Source organism: Macaca fascicularis, chromosome 10 (genome assembly GCF_037993035.2).
Source record: "Macaca fascicularis isolate 582-1 chromosome 10, T2T-MFA8v1.1".
In the NCBI taxonomy this organism is placed as follows: Eukaryota; Metazoa; Chordata; class Mammalia; order Primates; family Cercopithecidae; genus Macaca; species Macaca fascicularis.
In genome coordinates this window covers 100,575,530-100,595,738 of record NC_088384.1, presented here as the reverse complement: position 1 = coordinate 100,595,738, position 20,209 = coordinate 100,575,530, and the positions used below count along the sequence as shown (strand labels likewise).

The following is a 20,209-nucleotide window of genomic DNA, read 5'->3' as shown; positions in this document are numbered from 1 at the left end:
TAAGGATAGAGCTGATGTACTGACAAATTGGATGAGGATTTTGGGAAAGGGGAAGGCATTCAGGATGACTCCAGGCTTTGGGCCCAAGCAACAGGAAGAATAGAGTTGTCATTTACTGAAATGGGAACATGACATAACATATAGTAGGACAGATTTGTCGCGCAGGTATTTACTGAGTACCTGCTATGTAAAGCTACAAAGGATGTAACATTGTAAAGATAGTCTCCCCTTCGAGATACTTACATTCTTAAGACAACTATAGGTAAGTTAAGTTTATTAGTTTGCCAGGGCTTCATAACAAAGTACCACAGACTGGGTGGCTTAAACCCAGTGATTTCTTATCTCTGAATTCCAGAGGCTGGAAGTCTGGGATGAAGGTGTCAGCAGGGTTGGTTACTTCTAAGGCTGGTGAGAGAGAATCTGTATTATGCCTCTCCCCTAGTTTTTTTTTTTTTTTTTTGGTTTGCTGGCAGTCTTTGTCCCATTTTCCCCTTTTTAGAAGGACACAGTCATATTGGATTAGCTGCTCACTCTACTCCATATAACCTCATCTTAACTTACTACATCTGCAATGACCAAGTAAGGATACATTCTGAGGTATTGGGGATTAGGACTTCAACATAAGAATTTGTGGAGGACATGCCTCTGCAGTGTTTGGCCTATACTGTAGTTAAGAATTGGATGGAGACAGACTGGCTGGTCAATTTCCCATTGCTATTGCAATTACAAATAATAATGGCTACCATGATATATTGAGCCTGATATATATGTCAGGCATTATACTAGGTGCTTCATATTCCTGACACCATCTCATTGTTTACTCAGTAACCATGTTCGAGTAGGTGGTATTATGCTCGTTTTTACAGATGAGAAAACTGAACTTTTTTAGAATGAATGTTAGCACCTTGCTGCAGACCACACAAAATTATCATAAAGTGCACACAAGATACCATCTATAAAAAATGAAGATTATTCCTGGGACCATATTTTAAGGCCAGAGTTATCCATTGTTTACATCTGCTAATTCTGAATTAGCCTGTCCTTGTAATATGACTTGATAATGTCACCCCTCAGAGCAATGTTTTTTTTCAGGCAGTTTCCTAATCAAGCGTAGTGACTCAAATTATATCCTCTCTTAGCTGGGCATGGTGGTGCTTGCTTGTACTCAGGAGGCTGAGGCCAGAGGATTGCTTGAGCCCAGGAGTTTGATGCTGCAGTGAGCTATGATCACACAACTGTGCTCTAGGTTGGGCAACAGAGTGACACCTTGTGTCTTTAAAACAAAACAAATCCTGGCTGCAGTGGCTCACGCCTGTAATCCCAGCACTTTGGGAGGCCGAGGCGGGCGGATCACTTGAGGTCAGGAGTTTGAGACTAGCCTGGCCAACATGGTGAAACCCCGTCGCTACATAAAAATTAGCCAGGCGGCCGGGCGCGGTGGCTCAAGCCTGTAATCCCAGCACTTTGGGAGGCCGAGACGGGCGGATCACGAGGTCAGGAGATCGAGACCATCCTGGCTAACACAGTGAAACCCCGTATCTACTAAAAAATACATAAAAAACTAGCCGGGCGAGGTGGCGGGCGCCTGTAGTCCCAGATGCGCGGGAGGCTGAGGCAGGAGAATGGCATAAACCCGGGAGGTGGAGCTTGCAGTGAGCTGAGATCCGGCCACTGCACTCCAGCCTGGGCGACAGAGCTAGACTCCATCTCAAAAAAAAAAAAAAAAAAAAATTAGCCAGGCATGGTGGCACGTGTCTGTAATCCCTGTAATCCCAGCTACTGGAGAGGCTGAGGTAGGAGAATTGCTTGAACCCAGGAGGGTGAGGTTGCAGTGAGCTGAAATGGTGTTACTGCACTCCAGCCTGGGTGACAGAGTGTGACCCTGTCTCAAAAAAAAAAGAAATAAAATTATATCTTCTTTCATGTAGTGTGGTCATTAACAGATTTTAGCAGACTAAAGATCTAGGTTACTCTTTTTTTTGAGACGGAGTCTCAGTCTGTCGCCCAGGCTGGAATGCAGTGGCACAATTCTGCTCTCAGAATTTAATTAACATTTATTGAGCTGTTAATATGTTTCAGGTAGTGTTGAGGTGCTTATTTAATACAGCAGTCTGAGGGAGGAAAATTCTATCATTGAGTTCGTTTTACAGATGGTGAAATGGGGTTAGAGTACGTAACTTGCTGGGATAAAAAGTGGTAGAAATAATATTTACTCCAGAGTCCATACTTTTTTATTTTTTTAATTTTTTGAGACGGAGTCTCACTCTTGTTGCCCAGGCTGGAGTGCAGTGGCGGAATCTCGGCTCACTGCAAGCTCCGCCTCCCGGGTTCACGCCATTCTCCTGCCTCAGCCGCCCCAGTAGCTGAGACTACAGGTGCCCGCCACCACACCCAGCTAATTTTTTTGTCTTTTTTAGTAGAGACGGGGTTTCACCATGTTAGCCAGGGTGGTCTCAATCTCCTGACCTCGTGATCCGCCCGCCTCGGCCTCCCAAAGTGCTGGGATTACAGGCGTTAGTCACCGCACCCGGCCCAGAGCCCGTACTTTTAACCACTTCCTCCCAGCCATGATTCTCTCAGTTAAAACTGTAAGGCCTGATTTGCCTCGCTTTCTCTTCTGTGACGTCTGTGTCATAAAGGAGTCTACTGAACGCGCTCTCAGGTGACCATGGTGTGCTCATTCCAGGTTCCATGCCTCTGCAGCGGTGCCTCATGTTTGCTGTGTAGTTGCTGTCCTAACAGTAAGAATTCCACGTTGACTCGCCTCATTTATGCTTTCATTCTCCTACTGAGCACTGTTGTATCCTATATCATGCAGAGAAAAGAGATGGAAACGTACCTGAAGAAGGTAAGAAGTAACAATGCCCTTAATGTATTGGTTATTTTTATTTTTATGTTTTGCAAAATTCTAGTTTAATTCTTCATTGTTAATCAAGTTCATTGTAATTTGGAGATTTTTTACTTATACAGGGTATGGTCAGAACACAGAAATATGAGGACGTTAGTCCTTTTCCGGAAATACAAAATGAACATCTTTAGGCTCCAGTCGAGCAACTGAGAGAAAACATTAAAAGAGTGCCTCCAAAACATTTTCTTTCCTTATGTGTTAAAGGTTGAAGCATCTAAACTGGACTAGTTCTTCACCTCTGGAAGGACTCAGTGGTAGCTGGAAAATCTCACGGGAAAGTGGCACACAGCCTCTTCAGCCTAAAAGAACAAAGAAGAGAGAGCATATTTTTGTGAAACAGAGTCTCACTCTGTTTCCCAGGCTGGAGTGCAGCAACAGGATCTTGGCTCACTGCAACCTCCACTTCCTGGGTTCAAGCAATTCTCTTGCCTCAGCCTCCCAAGTAGCTGGGATTATAGGCATGCACTACCATGCCTAGCTAATTTTTTGTATTTTTAGTAGAAACGGGGTTTCACCATGCTGGCCAGGGGTGGTCTTGAACTCCTGACCTCATGATCCAACCACCTCAGCCTCCCAAAGTACTGGGATTACAGGCGTGAGCCACTTTGCCCAGCCGAACGAGCATTTATATTTTTAAAATACAAGTTATTTATACTGTTTGGTAATAAGATTGTAAATGCATCGGAAGACAGAGAAAAATTCCATAGTCAGTCTCGCAGTTGTTGAAGTAGTTAATTTTCTAAATCCAGTCTTTCCTGCGGTGGGGTAGAGTCTCTGTCTAAATATAAATATTCTGATAACACTGAAATTGCTTTTTTCCAGATTCCTGGATTTTGTGAAGGGGGATTTAAAATCCATGAGGCTGATATAAATGCAGATAAAGATTGTGATGTGCTGGTTGGTTATAAAGCTGTGTATCGGATCAGCTTTGCAATGGCCATCTTTTTCTTTGTCTTTTCTCTGCTCATGTTGAAAGTAAAAACAAGTAAAGATCCCCGAGCAGCAGTACACAATGGGTATGTTAGATTTATGATTAACTGGTTACATTATGGTGTGGCTCTTCCTTCCCTTCAGCAGTTAATATTGCCATTCTGATGGAATCAATGGAATATGTAAATGAGTGACTCAGATATATTTCTGGTCTATTATGCATGTGAAATTTTTTAATGTCATTTTCAGTTAGATTACTGTAACAGGGAGGGGATAGGGAGTCTTGTCTTTTTATTTTCTTCTCTTAAATTCATTTGCTTCATGTTCTTAGATTTTTGTTGAACACCTGTTAAATAGTTGAAGCACTATGCTAGATACTACATAGACACACACTTTCTTTTTTCCATTGTTTAAAGATAAACAGGTACCCGATAAAGTTAAGCAGTGTACAAGAAGTCAGTGAATATATATGTGCTACTGATTTACATATTCTATTGCTTCTGACTCCTGACCACCTTTTACCTATGTTTCCAATTGTCTCCCTTTTTTTGTTGTTGTTTTGTTTTTGTTTTTGGACATGGAGTTTCACTCTTGTCACCCAGGCTGGAGATCTCGGCTCACTGCAACCTTCCCCTCCCGGGTTCAACTGATTCTCCTGCCTCAGCCTCCCTAGTAGCTGGGATTATAGGCACCTGCCACCATACCTGGCTAATTTTTGTATTTTTAGTAGAGATGGGGTTTCACCGTGTTGGCCAGGCTGGTCTAGAACTCCAGACCTCAGGTGATCCGCCCGCCTTTGCCTCCTGAAGTGCTGGGCTTACAGGCGTGAGCCACCGTGCCCAGCCATATTTCTAATTCTCAAAAGACTGAATGGCGTTTTGTAAACTTAATATGTATTATAATCCCCTTTTTACAGATGCAGTAACTGAATTGCAGAGGGGTTAGTAAATTGCCTGAGACCTGTTAACCAGTTGGAGGTTGGAGCTAAGATTGAAACTTAGATCTGTCTAGCTCCAAAGCCTTGTTCTTTCCACTCTGCCATACAAGGCAGTCACTAAAGATCATGAACTGAAAAGCAGGTGCCAGTGATGAGCTGTGTCATTGTGGGCAAGGTATCTGTGCCCTGTATTGTAAGCAGAGGATTTGTGATTACTTTTCATTCAGACCTTACAGTTAATGGCTCTGTGTGTACCTAACACTGTTATTTTAGAACTCCCAGAATGATAGAAAAATGCCTACCTTTAAGTGGTAAAAGTAGGGCGACTCTAAATTTTCAGTTTTCTCTGGTAATAAATGTGAGTGATTTGTCCTCTATGCTAATGTTGTCCTTTAATTGTGTGAAATATTAAATAAATTAGCCTATTAAATGAGTAGTCAAATGAAGAAAATAGACAATCATGTTGGGGGGAAAAAGCTGTTAAGCTATTATTTTTGCATTTCAGAAATGAATTTTTCTCAGTATAATAGTGAAAAAGTTTAGCATTTCATAAATGCATTTTTATATTTTAATAGGTTTTGGTTCTTCAAAATTGCTGCCCTTATTGGAATCATGGTTGGATCTTTCTACATCCCTGGGGGCTATTTCAGCTCAGGTAGAGTTCACCTTTGAGGGGGTTAATTTTAAACTATATAAACTTTATAGATGATTGAGTTAAAGCTACATTTTAGGCCGGGCACAGTGGCTCATGCCTGTAAGCTCAGCACTTTGGGAGGCCAAGGTGGGCGGATCACCTGAGGTCAGGAGTTTGAGACCAACCTGGCCAATATAGTGAAGCCCTGTCTCTACTGAAAATACAAAAATTAGCCAGGCATGGTGGTGCACACCCGTAATTCCAGGTACTCAGGAGGCTGAGGAAGCAAAATTGCTTGAACCTGGGAGGCAGAGGTTGCAGTGTGCCAATATCGTGCTACTGCACTCCAGCCTGGGTGAAGATCAAGACTCTGTCTCAAAAAAAAAAAAAAAGAAAGAAAGAAACCTACATTTTAATTGCTGTTTTTGCAGAACTGACAATTAAATGAGATGGCATCCAATTGATAGGACTTAGTATCTGCATCTCTCTTGTCTCTCAGGCTGGAGTGCAGTTGCATGATCTCAGCTCACTGCAACCTCCGCCTCCTAGATTCAAGCAGTTCTCTGCCTTAGTCTCCCAAGTAGCTGGGGTTACAGGTGCCCACTGCCACCACGCCCAGCTAGTTTTTGTATTTTAGGTAGAGACGGGATTTCACCATCTTGGCCAGGCTGGTCTTGAACTCCTGACCTCGTGATCCACTTGCCTCAGCCTCCCGAAGTGCTAGGATTACAGGTGTCAGCCACCATGCCTGGCTGCTACTCATTAATATGTGGTTTTGAAGTCAGGAGGCATTCACTGCACCTCTCAGGTTTTCTGGAACCGTATGTTAATCTTTTGGCAATATCTTAATAGTTTGTGTTCTCACTTGATGCAATACAAAGCTAATCAGAGAGCCTGTCAAAATAAGGACTTAGAACTCTTGTGCTCCCGTATCTGTCTTAACCTACTTCCTTAGCATGCATCAGGTGACATCTTTAGATTTCTACTATGATTTTCCCACCTCTAAAAGAAAAGACTTATAGTATCATTTGGAACTCAGGTCCCAGGCTCCCCTTGGCACGTATTTTAAACGTATTTTAAAAGGTCTGAAAACCAGTAGAATGCTTTTAAGAATCCTTTGAGTTTGGAATCTTGCTGTACTGCTAGAGACAGAATGTCTGCCGGGCGCGGTGGCTCACGCCTGTAATCCCAGCACTTTGGGAGGCCGAGGCGGGCGGATCACAAGGTCAGGAGATCGAGACCACGGTGAAACCCCGTCTCTACTAAAAATACAAAAAATTAGCCGGGCGCGGTTGTGGGCGCCTGTAGTCCCAGCTACTCGGGAGGCTGAGGCAGGAGAATGGCGTGAACCCGGGAGGCGGAGCTTGCAGTGAGCCGAGATCGCGCCACTGCACTCCAGCGTGGGCGACAGAGCGAGACTCCGTCTCAAAAAAAAAAAAAAAAAAAAAAAAAGAATGTCTACCACCTCTCTCTTGTTTTAATTGAAATCCTTTCAGAATGTTGGATCTTCTGAAATGTTACTCTATGGTAGAGAATAACTTGTTCTCTTGGTTCTTGTAGTCTGGTTTGTTGCTGGCATGATAGGGGCCGCCCTCTTCATCCTCATTCAGCTGGTGCTCTTGGTAGACTTTGCTCATTCTTGGAATGAATCATGGGTAAATCGAATGGAAGAAGGAAACCCAAGGTTGTGGTATGCCGGTAGGTATCTCTACTCACCTATGTTAGCCATACTGCTACATTAAGCAGGGTGTACAATAAAAATCATGATTATAGTCCCAGCAGCTATAGTCCTCAGCGACAGAGTCCAAGGTAGGAGAATGGCTTGAATCCAGGAGTTCAAGACCAGCCTAGGCTGCATATTGAGACTCCATCTTTACATTAGAAAAAAAAATTGCCAGGCATGGTGGCATACACCTATAGTCCTAGCTACTCAGAAGGCTAAGGCAGGAGAATCTGGAGCCCAGGGGTTCAGAGCTGCGGTAAGCTGTCATCACACTGCTGTACTCCAGCCTGGGTGACAGAGCAAGACCCTGTCTCAAAATAATAATAAAATTACATAAAAGGGAAAAAATCTATAATTTCCTGAATTTGGCTCTGAATTATATGCATCACTGGAAGAAAGTAGCACAGATAATATAAATCGTTGGGTTTTCCCAATTTATTTATTTTGAGAGTCATAATGTAATTCCTTGTGTTTAGATAAGGAAAAACAGTTATATTTAGTGACTTTAGTTCTGGTTTTGATAACCTTGTTTCCATGGAGAGGAAACTCAGATGGGTTCAACATATGGGACAGCTGCCCACCTACTTTAGGCGGATAGGAGTGAATAGTCCTTATGGCCTTATTCAGAAAGGGACCCCACACTTGCTATGAAAAACTTTCTGGTGGAAAAGGGGCACTTAAAATTTCTAGACTGAGTAGGATTTAACAGTAGGTTGCGAATGTATTTTGGCTCTGGTAGAGCGCTAACTACCTTGTGATACACATTTGCACACATTTCTGATTATTTCCTTAGGACAAATTCCCAGAAATAGAAGAGTCAAAGTGTATGAATATTTTTAAATGCTTTCAGTACATACTGTCGAATTGCCCAGTTTTATTTTCATTTGATTTGATTTTTAAAAATATTTACATATTTTTTTAAATACTATGTTTACCATAAAGACAAATGATAGCACTTTATAACTTTATAAAGACTAAAACATGGCTGGGCGCGGTGGCTCAAACCTGTAATCCCAGCACTTTGGGAGGCCGAGATGGGCGGATCACGAGGTCAGGAGATCGAGACCATCCTGGCTAACACGGTGAAACCCTGTCTCTACTAAAAAATACAAAAAACTAGCCGGGCGAGGTGGCAAGCGCCTGTAGTCCCAGCTACTCAGGAGGCTGAGGCAGGAGAATGGCGTAAACCTGGGAGGCGGAGCTTGCAGTGAGCTGAGATCCGGCCACTGCACTCCAGCCTGGGCAACAGAGAGAGACTCCATCTCAAAAAAAAAGAAAAAAAAAAGACTAAAACATGCAAATCTCTACCTATCTGCAACCCATTTTCCTTTCCAGATGTAGCCACTCTTGTGAACCTTTATGTATTTATGCATTCACCTCGCTTTTGTATTTAAATGTAAACAGGATTGTATTGTATATTGTTCCATGACTTGGCTGTTTTCATTTCCTACATGATGAATATCCTTCCTTACCAGCGAGTGTAGGTATGTCTTACTCATTTAACCTGCATTCAAGCTCCTGGCATGGAGTTTACTGTAAGCTGCATGGTATTCCATTCCATACAATTCCATGGCATTCCATAGCAGAGTATACGTAATTCATTTAACCTTTACCCTAGTGTTGGTCATTTAAATTGTTTGTAATGACAATTTTATTTTTATCTATTTTTTTCTTTTCTTTTCTCTCTCTCTCTCTCTCTTTTCTTTTCTTTGTTCTTTCTTTCTTTCTTTTTTTTTTTTTGATTGGGTCTCTCACCCTGTGACTCAGGCTGGGAGTACAGTGGCACAATCATGGCTTACTGCAACCTCTGCCTTCCTGGCTCAAGCAGTCCTCCATCTCAGCCTCCCAGGTAGCTGGGACTACAGGTGCACACCACCATACCCACACTACCATGCCCACACCACCACGACCAGCTAATTTTTGTGTTTTTTGTAGAGACAAGGTTTTGCCATGTTGCCCCGGAACTCCTGGACTCAATTGATCCACCTGTCTTGCCCTCCCAAAGTGTTAGGATTACAAGCGTGAGCCACCATGCCCAGCTGTTATTTTCTTTAATTCATTTTGGATCATACAACTCTAGAAGAATTTAATGAGTTGCAAATTGGTCATACTTTATAATAACAAGTGTAGAAAATCTTGTATATTCAGATGGGAAAACATTAAGAAGTGTGCTAATAACTTAATGTACATCATTTAATTTTAGACATGCAAAATTCATTGGGATAAGTAGAAACTAGTTGTCTTACATCTGGGCTTTGACTTGAATACAAGTTAACTGAGCTCATGATTCTTGCAGTTGGTCTGAGTGTACTGTATGTGCTGTTTCATGTTTTCTAATTTTCAGAACTACACAGCTAATTGTTTGTTGTTTGAGATGGGGTTTTGTTCTGTTGTCGAAGCTGGAGTGCAGTGGCACCACCTCGACTCACTGCATCCTCTATGTCCTGGGCTCAAGCAATCCCCCTACCTTAGCTTCCCAAGTAGCTGGGGCTACAGCCTCATGCCACTAGGCCTGGCTGATTTTTGTATTTTTTGTAGAGACAGGATTTTGTCATGTTGCCAGGGCTGGTCTGGAACTCAGGCTCAAGCAATCCACCCACCTCAGCCTCCCAAAGTGCTGGGATTGCAGGCATGAGCCACCATGCTCAGCCAACACAGCTGATTGTTGATTATCAGTGTGAATTGAAAGGACCCATTACTTTAGATATTAAAAAATAGCAAATGAGCCACTTTTCCAGTTCAGGGATGTAGTCTTATTGTTCGTGATGGGAAATAGGTTTAGATAGCCAGTGACTATAGAGGAAAAAACTGTCATAAAAAAATACCTGTGTGTCTATTCTGTTTTCCTCTAACACCATCCTGGCATGGAGCTTGCTGTGAACTGGGTCATTTTGAGGGTGTAGGGATCATTTAGGTTCCCAAGAAAAGCTCACAATACACATTAATTAATATACAGGTAGCAGTTCGCTCTAGCTGGAGTGATCAAATGTCTGGTAATCAACCCATGAAATCAAATTAGGTAATTCAGGAAGTGAATTCAGTTGCTTGGTGGATTTTGGAATTTAACATCAAGTCAATTGAATACAATCTTGATACTTTAACCTTGAGGCCTTTGTAATTTTACTGTAATTTACCACAGAAAAGTGAAATAATGTCTCCTCATTTTTATATGGAGTGGAAGAAAATTCGCCTTCATTATTAGTTTATTACAGTTGAATCATTCATACTGGTTTCCTTTTCTCCAGCTTTACTGTCTTTCACAAGCGCCTTTTATATCCTGTCAATCATCTGTGTCGGGCTGCTCTATACATACTACACCAAACCAGATGGCTGCACAGAAAACAAGTTCTTCATCAGTATTAACCTGATCCTTTGCGTTGTGGCTTCTATTATATCGATCCACCCAAAAATTCAGGTATGATTGTTTACTACTACTTCCTCCTGTGAAAGGTTTTTAATTCTAAGCTTAAAATCTAGGTACCCTTTCTTATGAATTTATGTCTAAGTTTATCCACTTGAACATTTTTCCATATTATAAAATCTTCATAATTATAACTTAAGTAAACAGTATACTATTTCATGCCTATATCATAATTTAAATGAATTTCACAATCATTAAAAAAAATTTTTTTTTTTTTTTTTGGGGACGGAGTCTCACTCTGTTGCCCAGGCTGGAGTGCAGTGGCATGATCTCGGCTCACTGCAACCTCTGCTTCCTGGGTTCAAGCAGTTCTCTGCCTCAGACTCCTGAGTAGCTGGGATTACAGGTGTCCACCACCACGCCTGGCCAATTTTTGTATTTTTAGTAGAGATAGGGTTTCACCATCTTGGCCAGGCTAACCTATTGACCTCGTGATCCACCTGCCTCGGCCTCCCATGATGCTGGGATTACAGGCATGAACCACCACGCCTGGCCAGGAATGAGTCTTCGTTTTTTGTTGTTTTTTGAGATGAAGTCTCACTCTTGTCCCCTAGGCTGGAGTGCGATGGTGCAATCTTGGCTCATTGCAACCTCCACCTCCCGGGTTCAAGTGATTCTCCTGCCTCGGCCCCACGAGTAGCTGGGATTATAGGCGCCTGCTACCATGCCTGGCTAATTTTTGTGTTTTTATTTGAAACGGGGTTTTACCATGTTGGCCAGGCTGGTCTCGAACTTGTGACCTCAGGTGATCCACCCATCTCAGCCTCCCAAAGTGCTGGAATTATAGGCGTGAGCCACCGCACGCGGCTGAAAATGATTCTTATGAGTCATTAGCTAAGATATTTTAGGGGAATTAAACTGTGAAAAATAATTAATTTTAATATTTCAAAATAAAACTCATGCTCTTGAGTTTTAAATACCAGAGTTTAGGCTGCGTGTGGTGGCTTAACTCTTGTAATCCCAGCACTCTGGAAGGCCAAGGCGGGTGGATCACTTTCGAGGTCAGGAGTTTGAGATCAGCCTGACCAACATGGTGAAACGTCATCTCTACTAAAAATACAAAATTAGCCTGGCATGGGGGTGCATGCCTATAATCCAGACTACTTGGGAGGCTGAGGGGCAGGAGAATAGCCTGAACCCTGGAGGCAGAAGTTGCAGTGAGCTGAGATTGCGCCATTGCGCTCCAGCCTGGGCAACAAGAGCGAAACTCCGACTGGGCGCCATGGCTTATGCCTGTAATTCCAGCACTTTGGGAGGCCGAGGTGGGCAGATCATCTGAGGTCAGGAGTTCGAGACCAGCCTGGCCAACATGATGAAACACCTTCTCTACTAAAAGTACAAAAATTAGCCAGGCGTGGTGGCAGGCACCTGTAATCCCAGCTACTCAGGAGGCTGAGGCAAGGAAAAGCTTGAACCCGGGAGGAAGTTGCAGTGAGCTGAGATTGTACCACTGCACTCCAGCCTGAGTGACAAGAGCAAGACTCCATCTCGGGAAAAAAAAAAAAAGTTTAAAAAAATTCATGGAGTTACAGATATGAAATATGAAAATTCTATCTAGACATCACCTTTCCTTTTAAAAGAAAACAAGTCTCAAAGAAGTGATAGGTGTTACACAGCTACTAATTCGTTGCAAAGCTGATCTTCAATCTTTTCACTATACCAAGGGAGTAGAAAATCAAAGGCCTTCTGTGATGAACAGGAATTTCTAGGATCATGAAATGCCTTGAGAACCAGTAGTACTTGCTTCGTCTTTCTGGGTTCTTTTGCGAGCTAACTGAGCTGAAAGGTTACTTGTCACCTTTCAACTCTCAGGAAGAATCCGAAAGTTCTCAGTTACTGATAGTTGAATGAATCCCAGAGAAGTGTACTGCATTTTGGAAAGTCAGCCCTTGGCAGTCCCTCTGCCACTGTTTTCCTTTTGATTCCATAGGAACACCAGCCTCGCTCCGGCCTCTTGCAGTCCTCCCTCATCACCCTCTACACTATGTACCTCACCTGGTCAGCCATGTCCAATGAACCTGGTAAGGGAACATCAATAACACATTTTTTTGATAAAAAGAAAGTAGGAAATCAGCCCTTACAGAGGTGGTATAAAAACTAGAGCTAGAGCAAATGTGAAACAAGCAAACAAAACTTAAACGTACAGTGTTCACTGTAGGTTTGTAGGTATTTGCCTTTCATGTTTTAGTCCCCACATCTATTCATAGCTATTTATAACTGACAGCCTAAAGGGTTAGAGTCCTTCAGATGGTCTAGGCTTTACCTAACGTAGGCTGAGTCAAACTAGTTAAGAGCTGTGGTCAAGGGCAGCCTTGTTTTGGCCCTTTGTTTTGACTGAATTGTAGTTTGATGTCACGGGCTCTAGAAAAAACAGCTGTGGGAAATCTCATTTTGTAGTTATTGTAGGATTGTTTCTCAGGAGGATATTCTATGGGCTTCTTTTAAAGGAAAACGATAAATGCAGAACCCCCGTCCACCAATGATAACTTACTTTTTGTTCTTAAGTAACTATGTAGAAACCAAAATAGAGATAAACTTCTGTGCTTAAAACCTTGGCACTCTTTTAAAGAATTAAAAAGATTTGTCAGTCAAACTACAAAACCAATAAAATCAATAATGATGTTTATGGAATTTGACAGATTTGTTGTTCTTTTCTTTGTTTCCTAATTCTAAGTCATTGATTGTGACCAAATGTGTTACTGACTGCTAAGTTTCAGATTTTTTAAGTAAAGCATTCCCATGTTTCACATCGTGACTGAATGATATGTAAGGAACTCCCCAAGTCCTATCTTGAAACAAGATGAGCTGTAACCAAGGATAATAAAATTTTTCTCATTTTCAGATCGTTCCTGCAACCCCAGCCTGATGAGCTTTATTACACGCATAACTGCACCAACACTGGCTCCTGGAAATTCAACTGCTGTGGTTCCTACCCCTACTCCACTATCAAAGAGTGGGTCTTTACTGGATTCAGATAATTTTATTGGACTATTTGTCTTTGTTCTCTGCCTTTTGTATTCTAGGTAAGTTAAAAGGTAGTTAGAACAAGATTTTCATGGAGGTTGATAATAAAGTGAAGAAACTGTTTTGCTTTCATAAAGCAGCATAAGAAATTAAAAAACTTTATTCCCTTTAATGAAAAATTCTTTACTTGGCGTCAGTTACAGAGCTGTGTACATATATATATATATATATATATTTTTTTTTTTTTTTTTTTTTTTTTTTTTTTTGAGACGGAGTCTTACTCTGTAGCCCAGGCTGGAGTGCAGTGGCCGGATCTCAGCTCACTGCAAGCTCCGCCTCCCGGGTTCACGCCATTCTCCGGCCTCAGCCTCCCAAGTAGCTGGGACTACAGGCACCCGCCACCTCGCCCGGCTAGTTTTTTGTATTTCTTAGTAGAGACGGGGTTTCACCGTGTTAGCCAGGATGGTCTCGATCTCCTGACCTCGTGATCCACCCGTCTCGGCCTCCCAAAGTGCTGGGATTGCAGGCTTGAGCCACCGCGCCCTGCCTTTTTTTTTTTTTTTTTTGAGACAGTGTCTTGCTCTGTCACCTAGGCTAGAGTACAGTGGCACGATCTCAGCTCATTGCAATCTCCACCACCTGGGTTCAAGCGATTCTTCTGCCTCAGGCTCCCGAGTACCTGGGATTACAGGCACCTGCCACTATGCCTGGTTAATTTTTGTATTTTTAGTAGAGATAGGGTTTCACCATGTTGGCTAGGCTGGTCTTGAACTCCTGACCTCAGGTGATCCTCCTGCCTCGGCCTCCCAAATTGCTGGGATTACAGGTGTGAGCCACCGTGCCCAGCCTGTAGTAAGTTTTGAAATTAGGAAGTATGAGTCCTCCAAATTTGTTCTTTTTCAAAATTGTTTTGGCAGTTATGGATCTTTTGCATTCCCATGTGAATTTCAGGATCAGCTTGTCGATTTCTGCAAAAAAAATGTAGTTGGGATTTTTATGGGGAGTACTGTCATCTCAGCAATATTAAGGCTTCCAGTCTGTGACCATGAAGATAACTTACTAAAGTCTTCTTTACTTAAATCATTTATTTAGGTTTTTCATTTCTTTCAGTGGTTTATAGTTAGTTATTAGTATACAAATCTTAAATTTATTTTGTTTTTAAGCATTTTATGCTAAATTCCAAGCATTTTATTCTTTTTGATGGTATTATAAATGAATATATCTTTTCTTAGCTTAACTTTTGGGTTGTTTATTGCACGGTGGCTCATGCCTATATTCCCAGCACGTTAGGAGGCTGAGGTGGGAGGATCGCTTGAGTCCAGGAGTTTGAGACCAGCCAGAGCAAGATAGTAAGACCCCATCTCTATAAAAATTTGCCAGGTGTGGTGGTGCAATCTGTAGTCCCAGCTACTTGGGAGGTGAGATGGGAGGACCAACTGAGCCCAGGAGGTCAAGGCTGCAGTGAGCCGTGATTGCACTATTGCAGTCCACCTGGGTGACAGAGTGAGCCCTCATCTCAAAAAGAAAGAAATACAATTGATTTGTGTGTGTGTGTGTGTGTGTGTGTTTAAAGAGAAGTCTTGCTCTGTCACCCAGGCTGAAATGCAGTGGTGTGATCATAGCTCACTACAGCCTCAAGCTCCTGGTTTCAAGTGATCCTCCCACCTCAGCCTCCTGAGTAGGCTCAGGTGTGTGCCCGTCATGCCCAGCTAATTTTTAATCTTTTCAGAAACAGTCTTGCTGTGTTGCACTGGCCAGTCTTGAGCTTCTGTCCTCTAGCGTAGCGATCCTCCCACCTCAGCCTTTCAAGTAGTTGGGATTACAGGCGTGAGCCTCCACAGCCAGTCCTAATTTCTATATATTGATCTTGTATCCTGCAACTTCGGTGAACTTATTTATTGGTTCTAATAGTTCGCATGTGTATGTATTCCATAGGATTTCCTATATACAAGATGAGGTAATCTACAGATAGAGATAGTTTTACTTCTTTTCTAATCTGGATACCGTTTATCTCTTTTTCTTGCTCTGGCTAGAACTTTACTACATTGTTGGATAGAAATGGTGAGAGTAGGATCCTTGTCTTGTTCCTGACCTCAGGGGAAAAGTTTTTAGTCTTTCACTGTTAAGTATGATGTTAGCTCTGGGTTTTTCCTTTATTCCTTTTGTCAGCTTGAGGCAGTTCTACTTTGGCTGTTTTTATCATGGAAAGGTATTGGATTTTGTCAGATGTTTTTTCTGTGTCTATTGAAACGATCATGTAATTTTTGTCTTTTATTTGTATTTTCATTTTTATTCAGTCATTTAACAAACTTTTAGTGAACATCTGTAGTGCTGGAAATACATAGACTAAGGTCATTGTTAAGGCATTCTTTGAATAGCAAGGAGGACAGGAGTGATAAGTGCAGTGACAGAAGGAAGCCTAGGAAGCTGTGGGAAGTCGGAGGAGTGTCTTGTATAACGTAGCTAGTGAGGGGTGATGTCAGGGAAGGCCTTCCAGAGGACATGACAGCAAGTCAGAGAAGTGAAGGATGAGTAAGTTAGCTGGAAGGAGGTTGGCGCATGGTACATTCCAATCATAGAAGCAGCACTTGTGAAGTCACGGAAACAGACACTGAGAGCATAGTGTGTTTTATGAAACTCCTAAGCAATTAAGCCATCATAACAAGTAGTAACTGATGACAGTGCCATTAATCTTATGATGACAGGCGGCAGTTCAGAACTTTAAGCAGGATCTTCAGAAAGCTTTCAGTCTCCAAAGTAGGAACAGCTCAGCAGTAAGTGTCTTGTATACAGGCCAGTGGCAGCAGTTCATTGTCATGGCCCCTTTCTGATTTGTCTTCCTTGGGATCACTTTCCAGCATCCGCACTTCCACTAATAGCCAAGTAGACAAGCTGACCCTGTCAGGGAGTGACAGCGTCATCCTTGGTGATACAACTACCAATGGTGCCAGTGATGAAGAAGATGGACAGCCTCGACGGGCTGTGGACAACGAGAAAGAGGGAGTGCAGTATAGCTACTCCTTATTCCACCTCATGCTCTGCTTGGCTTCCTTGTACATCATGATGACCCTGACCAGCTGGTACAGGTAGGAGACACAGACAAAACAGACGGAAGATCATAAAACCCTTGGATGGCCTATAAAATCTCATCCATTGTCCTGATCTCAGAACCCTTGCTCTTACTCATATTATGAAGTTGGGTTAAATACTCTTGACTTTATCCTCTCTAGCATTTAAAACCCATTGGAATTCTTTGCAGTGCAAATCGCTGGGAGCTCTTACAGAGTTGAGTTAATTGAGAGAAAATCATGACATAAAGCAATCTGACCCATCTTTGTTCACTAATTTTCTGTGTATAGAGATGGCCATGTCAGAGCATTCTGGTTAAAGTAATAATGTACTAACAAAGAAAAGTTTCAGGGAGGCTATCTCAATCTAGACTTTTGCCAATAACTAGGAACATCTAAAAGAACTTTGCCCTGATAGTCTTTCATGCTGGCAAGAGGAAAAGTCATTTGAAAGACAGAGTCAATGAGTTCTTTAGTTCTTGGTCATAACAACTAAAAATAGCAGCTTCCTCTGGTCCCTCTACAACCCTACTGGGGGGTAGTGCCAGCCAACTTTCACTGGAGAATTTCTTGGCCTTGGCTGGGGGCTGCAGAAGGCTGACAGAAGTCAGGTAGACCGGTCTCTTCTACCTGACTCTCTCTTGTTTTCTTAGCCCTGATGCAAAGTTTCAGAGCATGACCAGCAAGTGGCCAGCTGTGTGGGTCAAGATCAGCTCCAGCTGGGTCTGCCTCCTGCTTTACGTCTGGACCCTTGTGGCTCCACTTGTCCTCACCAGTCGGGACTTCAGCTGAACCTCTGAGTGCCAAGGACACCACTGAAACTCACAAAGGTCTCCTTCACCGAAAACTCATGTACCTTTTAAGTTTGCTTCAACTAAAATATTAAGTGAATGCTTTGCAAGTTTGACTGTATCCAGGTTTATATCAGAAGGTGAGATTGAATAATGCTTGATGCAGAATCTGAACTTCTCATCTATCTGTATATTTTGTTTACTTTTAAGGATATAGCACAAAGGGAACATTTTTTGTTTAAAGTGAACTACAGCTGTGCTGTGAAGAGAGTTCTTTATAAAGCCTGTAGGTTCTTTCAACTTTGGTTTAAAATGTAAGATAGGAAAATGTTGGATATTTGAGGCCATGCTTAATATATTTATATTGCAGTATCCTTTAAAAGCAAAAAAAAAAAAAAATGCATTTATATTACAGTTTTCCTCTATGAAAGTCCTTACTTATATGATACAAGCACTCTGTTTTGTGCTTAAACTCTTCAGAGGGGTAGCATCAAAGTTCTTGGGGAAGGATTGTGTATGTGGGTCCCTTCCCTAGAAGAATGGTTGCTGATTCCCAAGAAGAATGGCTACTGCTTCTACATCTTGAGTTTTTTAATTTACTTTTTGTACACTGTAGTATTGATACTGCTTGATTCAAGTCTGGTGCTTTGCCAGATGTATTAATTTCAATAAATGCTTTGTGAGTTTGGTTAAAATGAAGATTCACTTGGGAAAACACTGCAGCTTTAGTTTGTGTAATTATCTTGTTATGAGTATGTAAAAGTAAAATGCATGTGAATTAATTATATTTGCACTACGAAGGTATTTGGTTAAAAAAGAGTTTTAAGATTTTAATGCCCTTTCTTTCAACAACTTTTATGAGTTCGCAGCCATTCTTTATTTTCTGGATAGCCAGGTTTTATCAGGCTTCTAGTCTGGATGCTCCTATTCCTTCTGAAAATTACTGTCTGGCTAGTGAGCAGAGTCTTGAATTTATTCAAAAGTTGTCCTAAATATCTTCTCTAGGTGAGACACTTGGTAGATGAGAAACAGGGAAGGCATTGTCAAGAAACATTTTCATGAGAGGTGGTATGCAAAAAGGTAGAATAAAAGAGTTCTTTCAACAAAGATTTACTGTCTGTTCTGCACTAGACCCTGTAGGTTTTGGGGCACAGTGTTAAATATGATAGAGGCTCTGCCCTCTTGGACTTTAATAGCTTAGAGAAGACAGCAAATGAGCTGACATTTATAATATGGCAAATTAGTGCTGTGGTTTAGGAATCGGAGAGAACTCAAAGGAGAGGTATTTGGTGTAATGGTAGGCTTTCTGGGGAAAGTCATATTTAAGCCAAGAACTCTTAGAAGTTAGCTGAGAGAGAGATGGGAAAATGAGATGACGTTTCTGGAGTAGATAAAACTGCATGTTAAAGGCAGGAAGATGAGAAAAAAAAGTTCAGTAAAGCTGGAATGGGGAAATGTAGTCAGGGACTGAATTATAAAGGGCTTTATCAACCTCAGTAAAGAGTTTGGACCGTATGTTGAGGGTGGCTGAAAACATATGCATAGTGTCGTGAACAAATTTTATCTTCAGTCACTTGGGCTGATTTATATAATGGATTTAGAGAGATGAGACCAGGAGCAGTCCATATGAGATGTGAAATAGAAAAGTGGAATAATGGGGAGAAAATGACAGGTGAGGGCTACTTAGCAATTTTAGGGTTTTTTTTGTTTTTTTTTTGAGACAGAGTCTCACTCTGTCACCCAGGCTGGAGTGCAGTGGCCCCATCTAGGCTCACTGCAAGCTCCGCCTCCTCGGTTCATGCCATTCTCCCACCTCAGCCTCCCTAGTAGCTGGGACTACAGGCACCCACCACCACACCGACTAATTTTTTTGTATTTTTAGTAGAGACGGGGTTTCACTGTGTTAGTCAGGATGGTCTTGATCTCCTGACCTCGTGATCCACCCGCCTCGGCCTCCCAAAGTGCTGGGATTACAGGCGTGAGCCACTGCACCCGGCCAGCAATTAGAATTTTAACACTGGCAGTTATGAATAATATGAGGGAGATAGATTTCTGAGTGATTCTGGTTTAACCATCTGGGTGGATAGTGGGTTCCGTTTATTCAGGTGGCAAACAGGAAGAACGTGTTTGAAGAAGAATGGAGGTAGGTGGTCTGTTAAGAATGGTTAAGAGGCTTGGGAGTCAGACTGCTTGGGTTTGCATCCCAGCTTTGCTGTTTTCTGGCTGTCAAACTGGTCAGCTAGTATTTGTTGAGTACATACTATGCTTTATGACCATGGGCAGCTGAACCTCAGTATTGGTGCCCAGTATACAAGATTGTTAAAGAATAAAATTATTTTGCAAAGTGTAACCCATTTTCAGCACTGACAGTAGCTGCTGATCTCATTATGGGCTAAAATAAGACAATATTCAAAGGTCAGAGATGTTTAGCCAGAATCTGATGGAGGCTGGATTTCAGATGTTGTTACAGAATTAAACAGAGGAACACAGAGGGGACAAGCTCAGTTAGGGTGGAGGTGGGGGGTAGGGAAGCAGGACTTGATATAAATTATTGGAATCATTGTCTTTTAAACCAGTGGTTTATGTCAGGGTGTAGCATTTCAAGGGATTTGAGGGATAGATGGGGACATGTAGCCCCTTATTTTGCCGGTGTCAAGCAGACACCCCGCTTTTCTTTACAGTAGCGGGGTCAGCTTAAGTGCTCTAAAGGTCCTAAACTTCCAAACATTACAGTGCCCCATCCCCTGCCTTAATGTGATTCAAAATACAAACAGTGTGAAACTGTAAAATCAATGTAACAAAGTCCAATAAAGTTTTTATTTTTTTCTCATGA

The 20,209-nt window shown here is 42.1% G+C and overlaps 1 protein-coding gene across 2 annotated transcripts in view; it reads left to right on the top strand.

Annotated features, from left to right (window-relative positions):
* Positions 1-20,209, top strand: part of SERINC3 (serine incorporator 3) — a 25,287-nt gene extending 5,078 nt beyond the window's left edge. For both annotated transcript variants that reach the window (XM_005569083.4, XM_065523191.2), the window contains exons 2-10: positions 2,687-2,848; positions 3,731-3,924; positions 5,351-5,430; positions 6,970-7,107; positions 10,378-10,547; positions 12,484-12,574; positions 13,396-13,576; positions 16,376-16,603; positions 17,239-20,209. In XM_005569083.4, the coding sequence (XP_005569140.3) occupies positions 2,687-2,848; positions 3,731-3,924; positions 5,351-5,430; positions 6,970-7,107; positions 10,378-10,547; positions 12,484-12,574; positions 13,396-13,576; positions 16,376-16,603; positions 17,239-17,377 (1,383 nt within the window). In that variant the 3' untranslated portion in view covers positions 17,378-20,209. The remainder of the gene's footprint in view (positions 1-2,686; positions 2,849-3,730; positions 3,925-5,350; positions 5,431-6,969; positions 7,108-10,377; positions 10,548-12,483; positions 12,575-13,395; positions 13,577-16,375; positions 16,604-17,238) is intronic.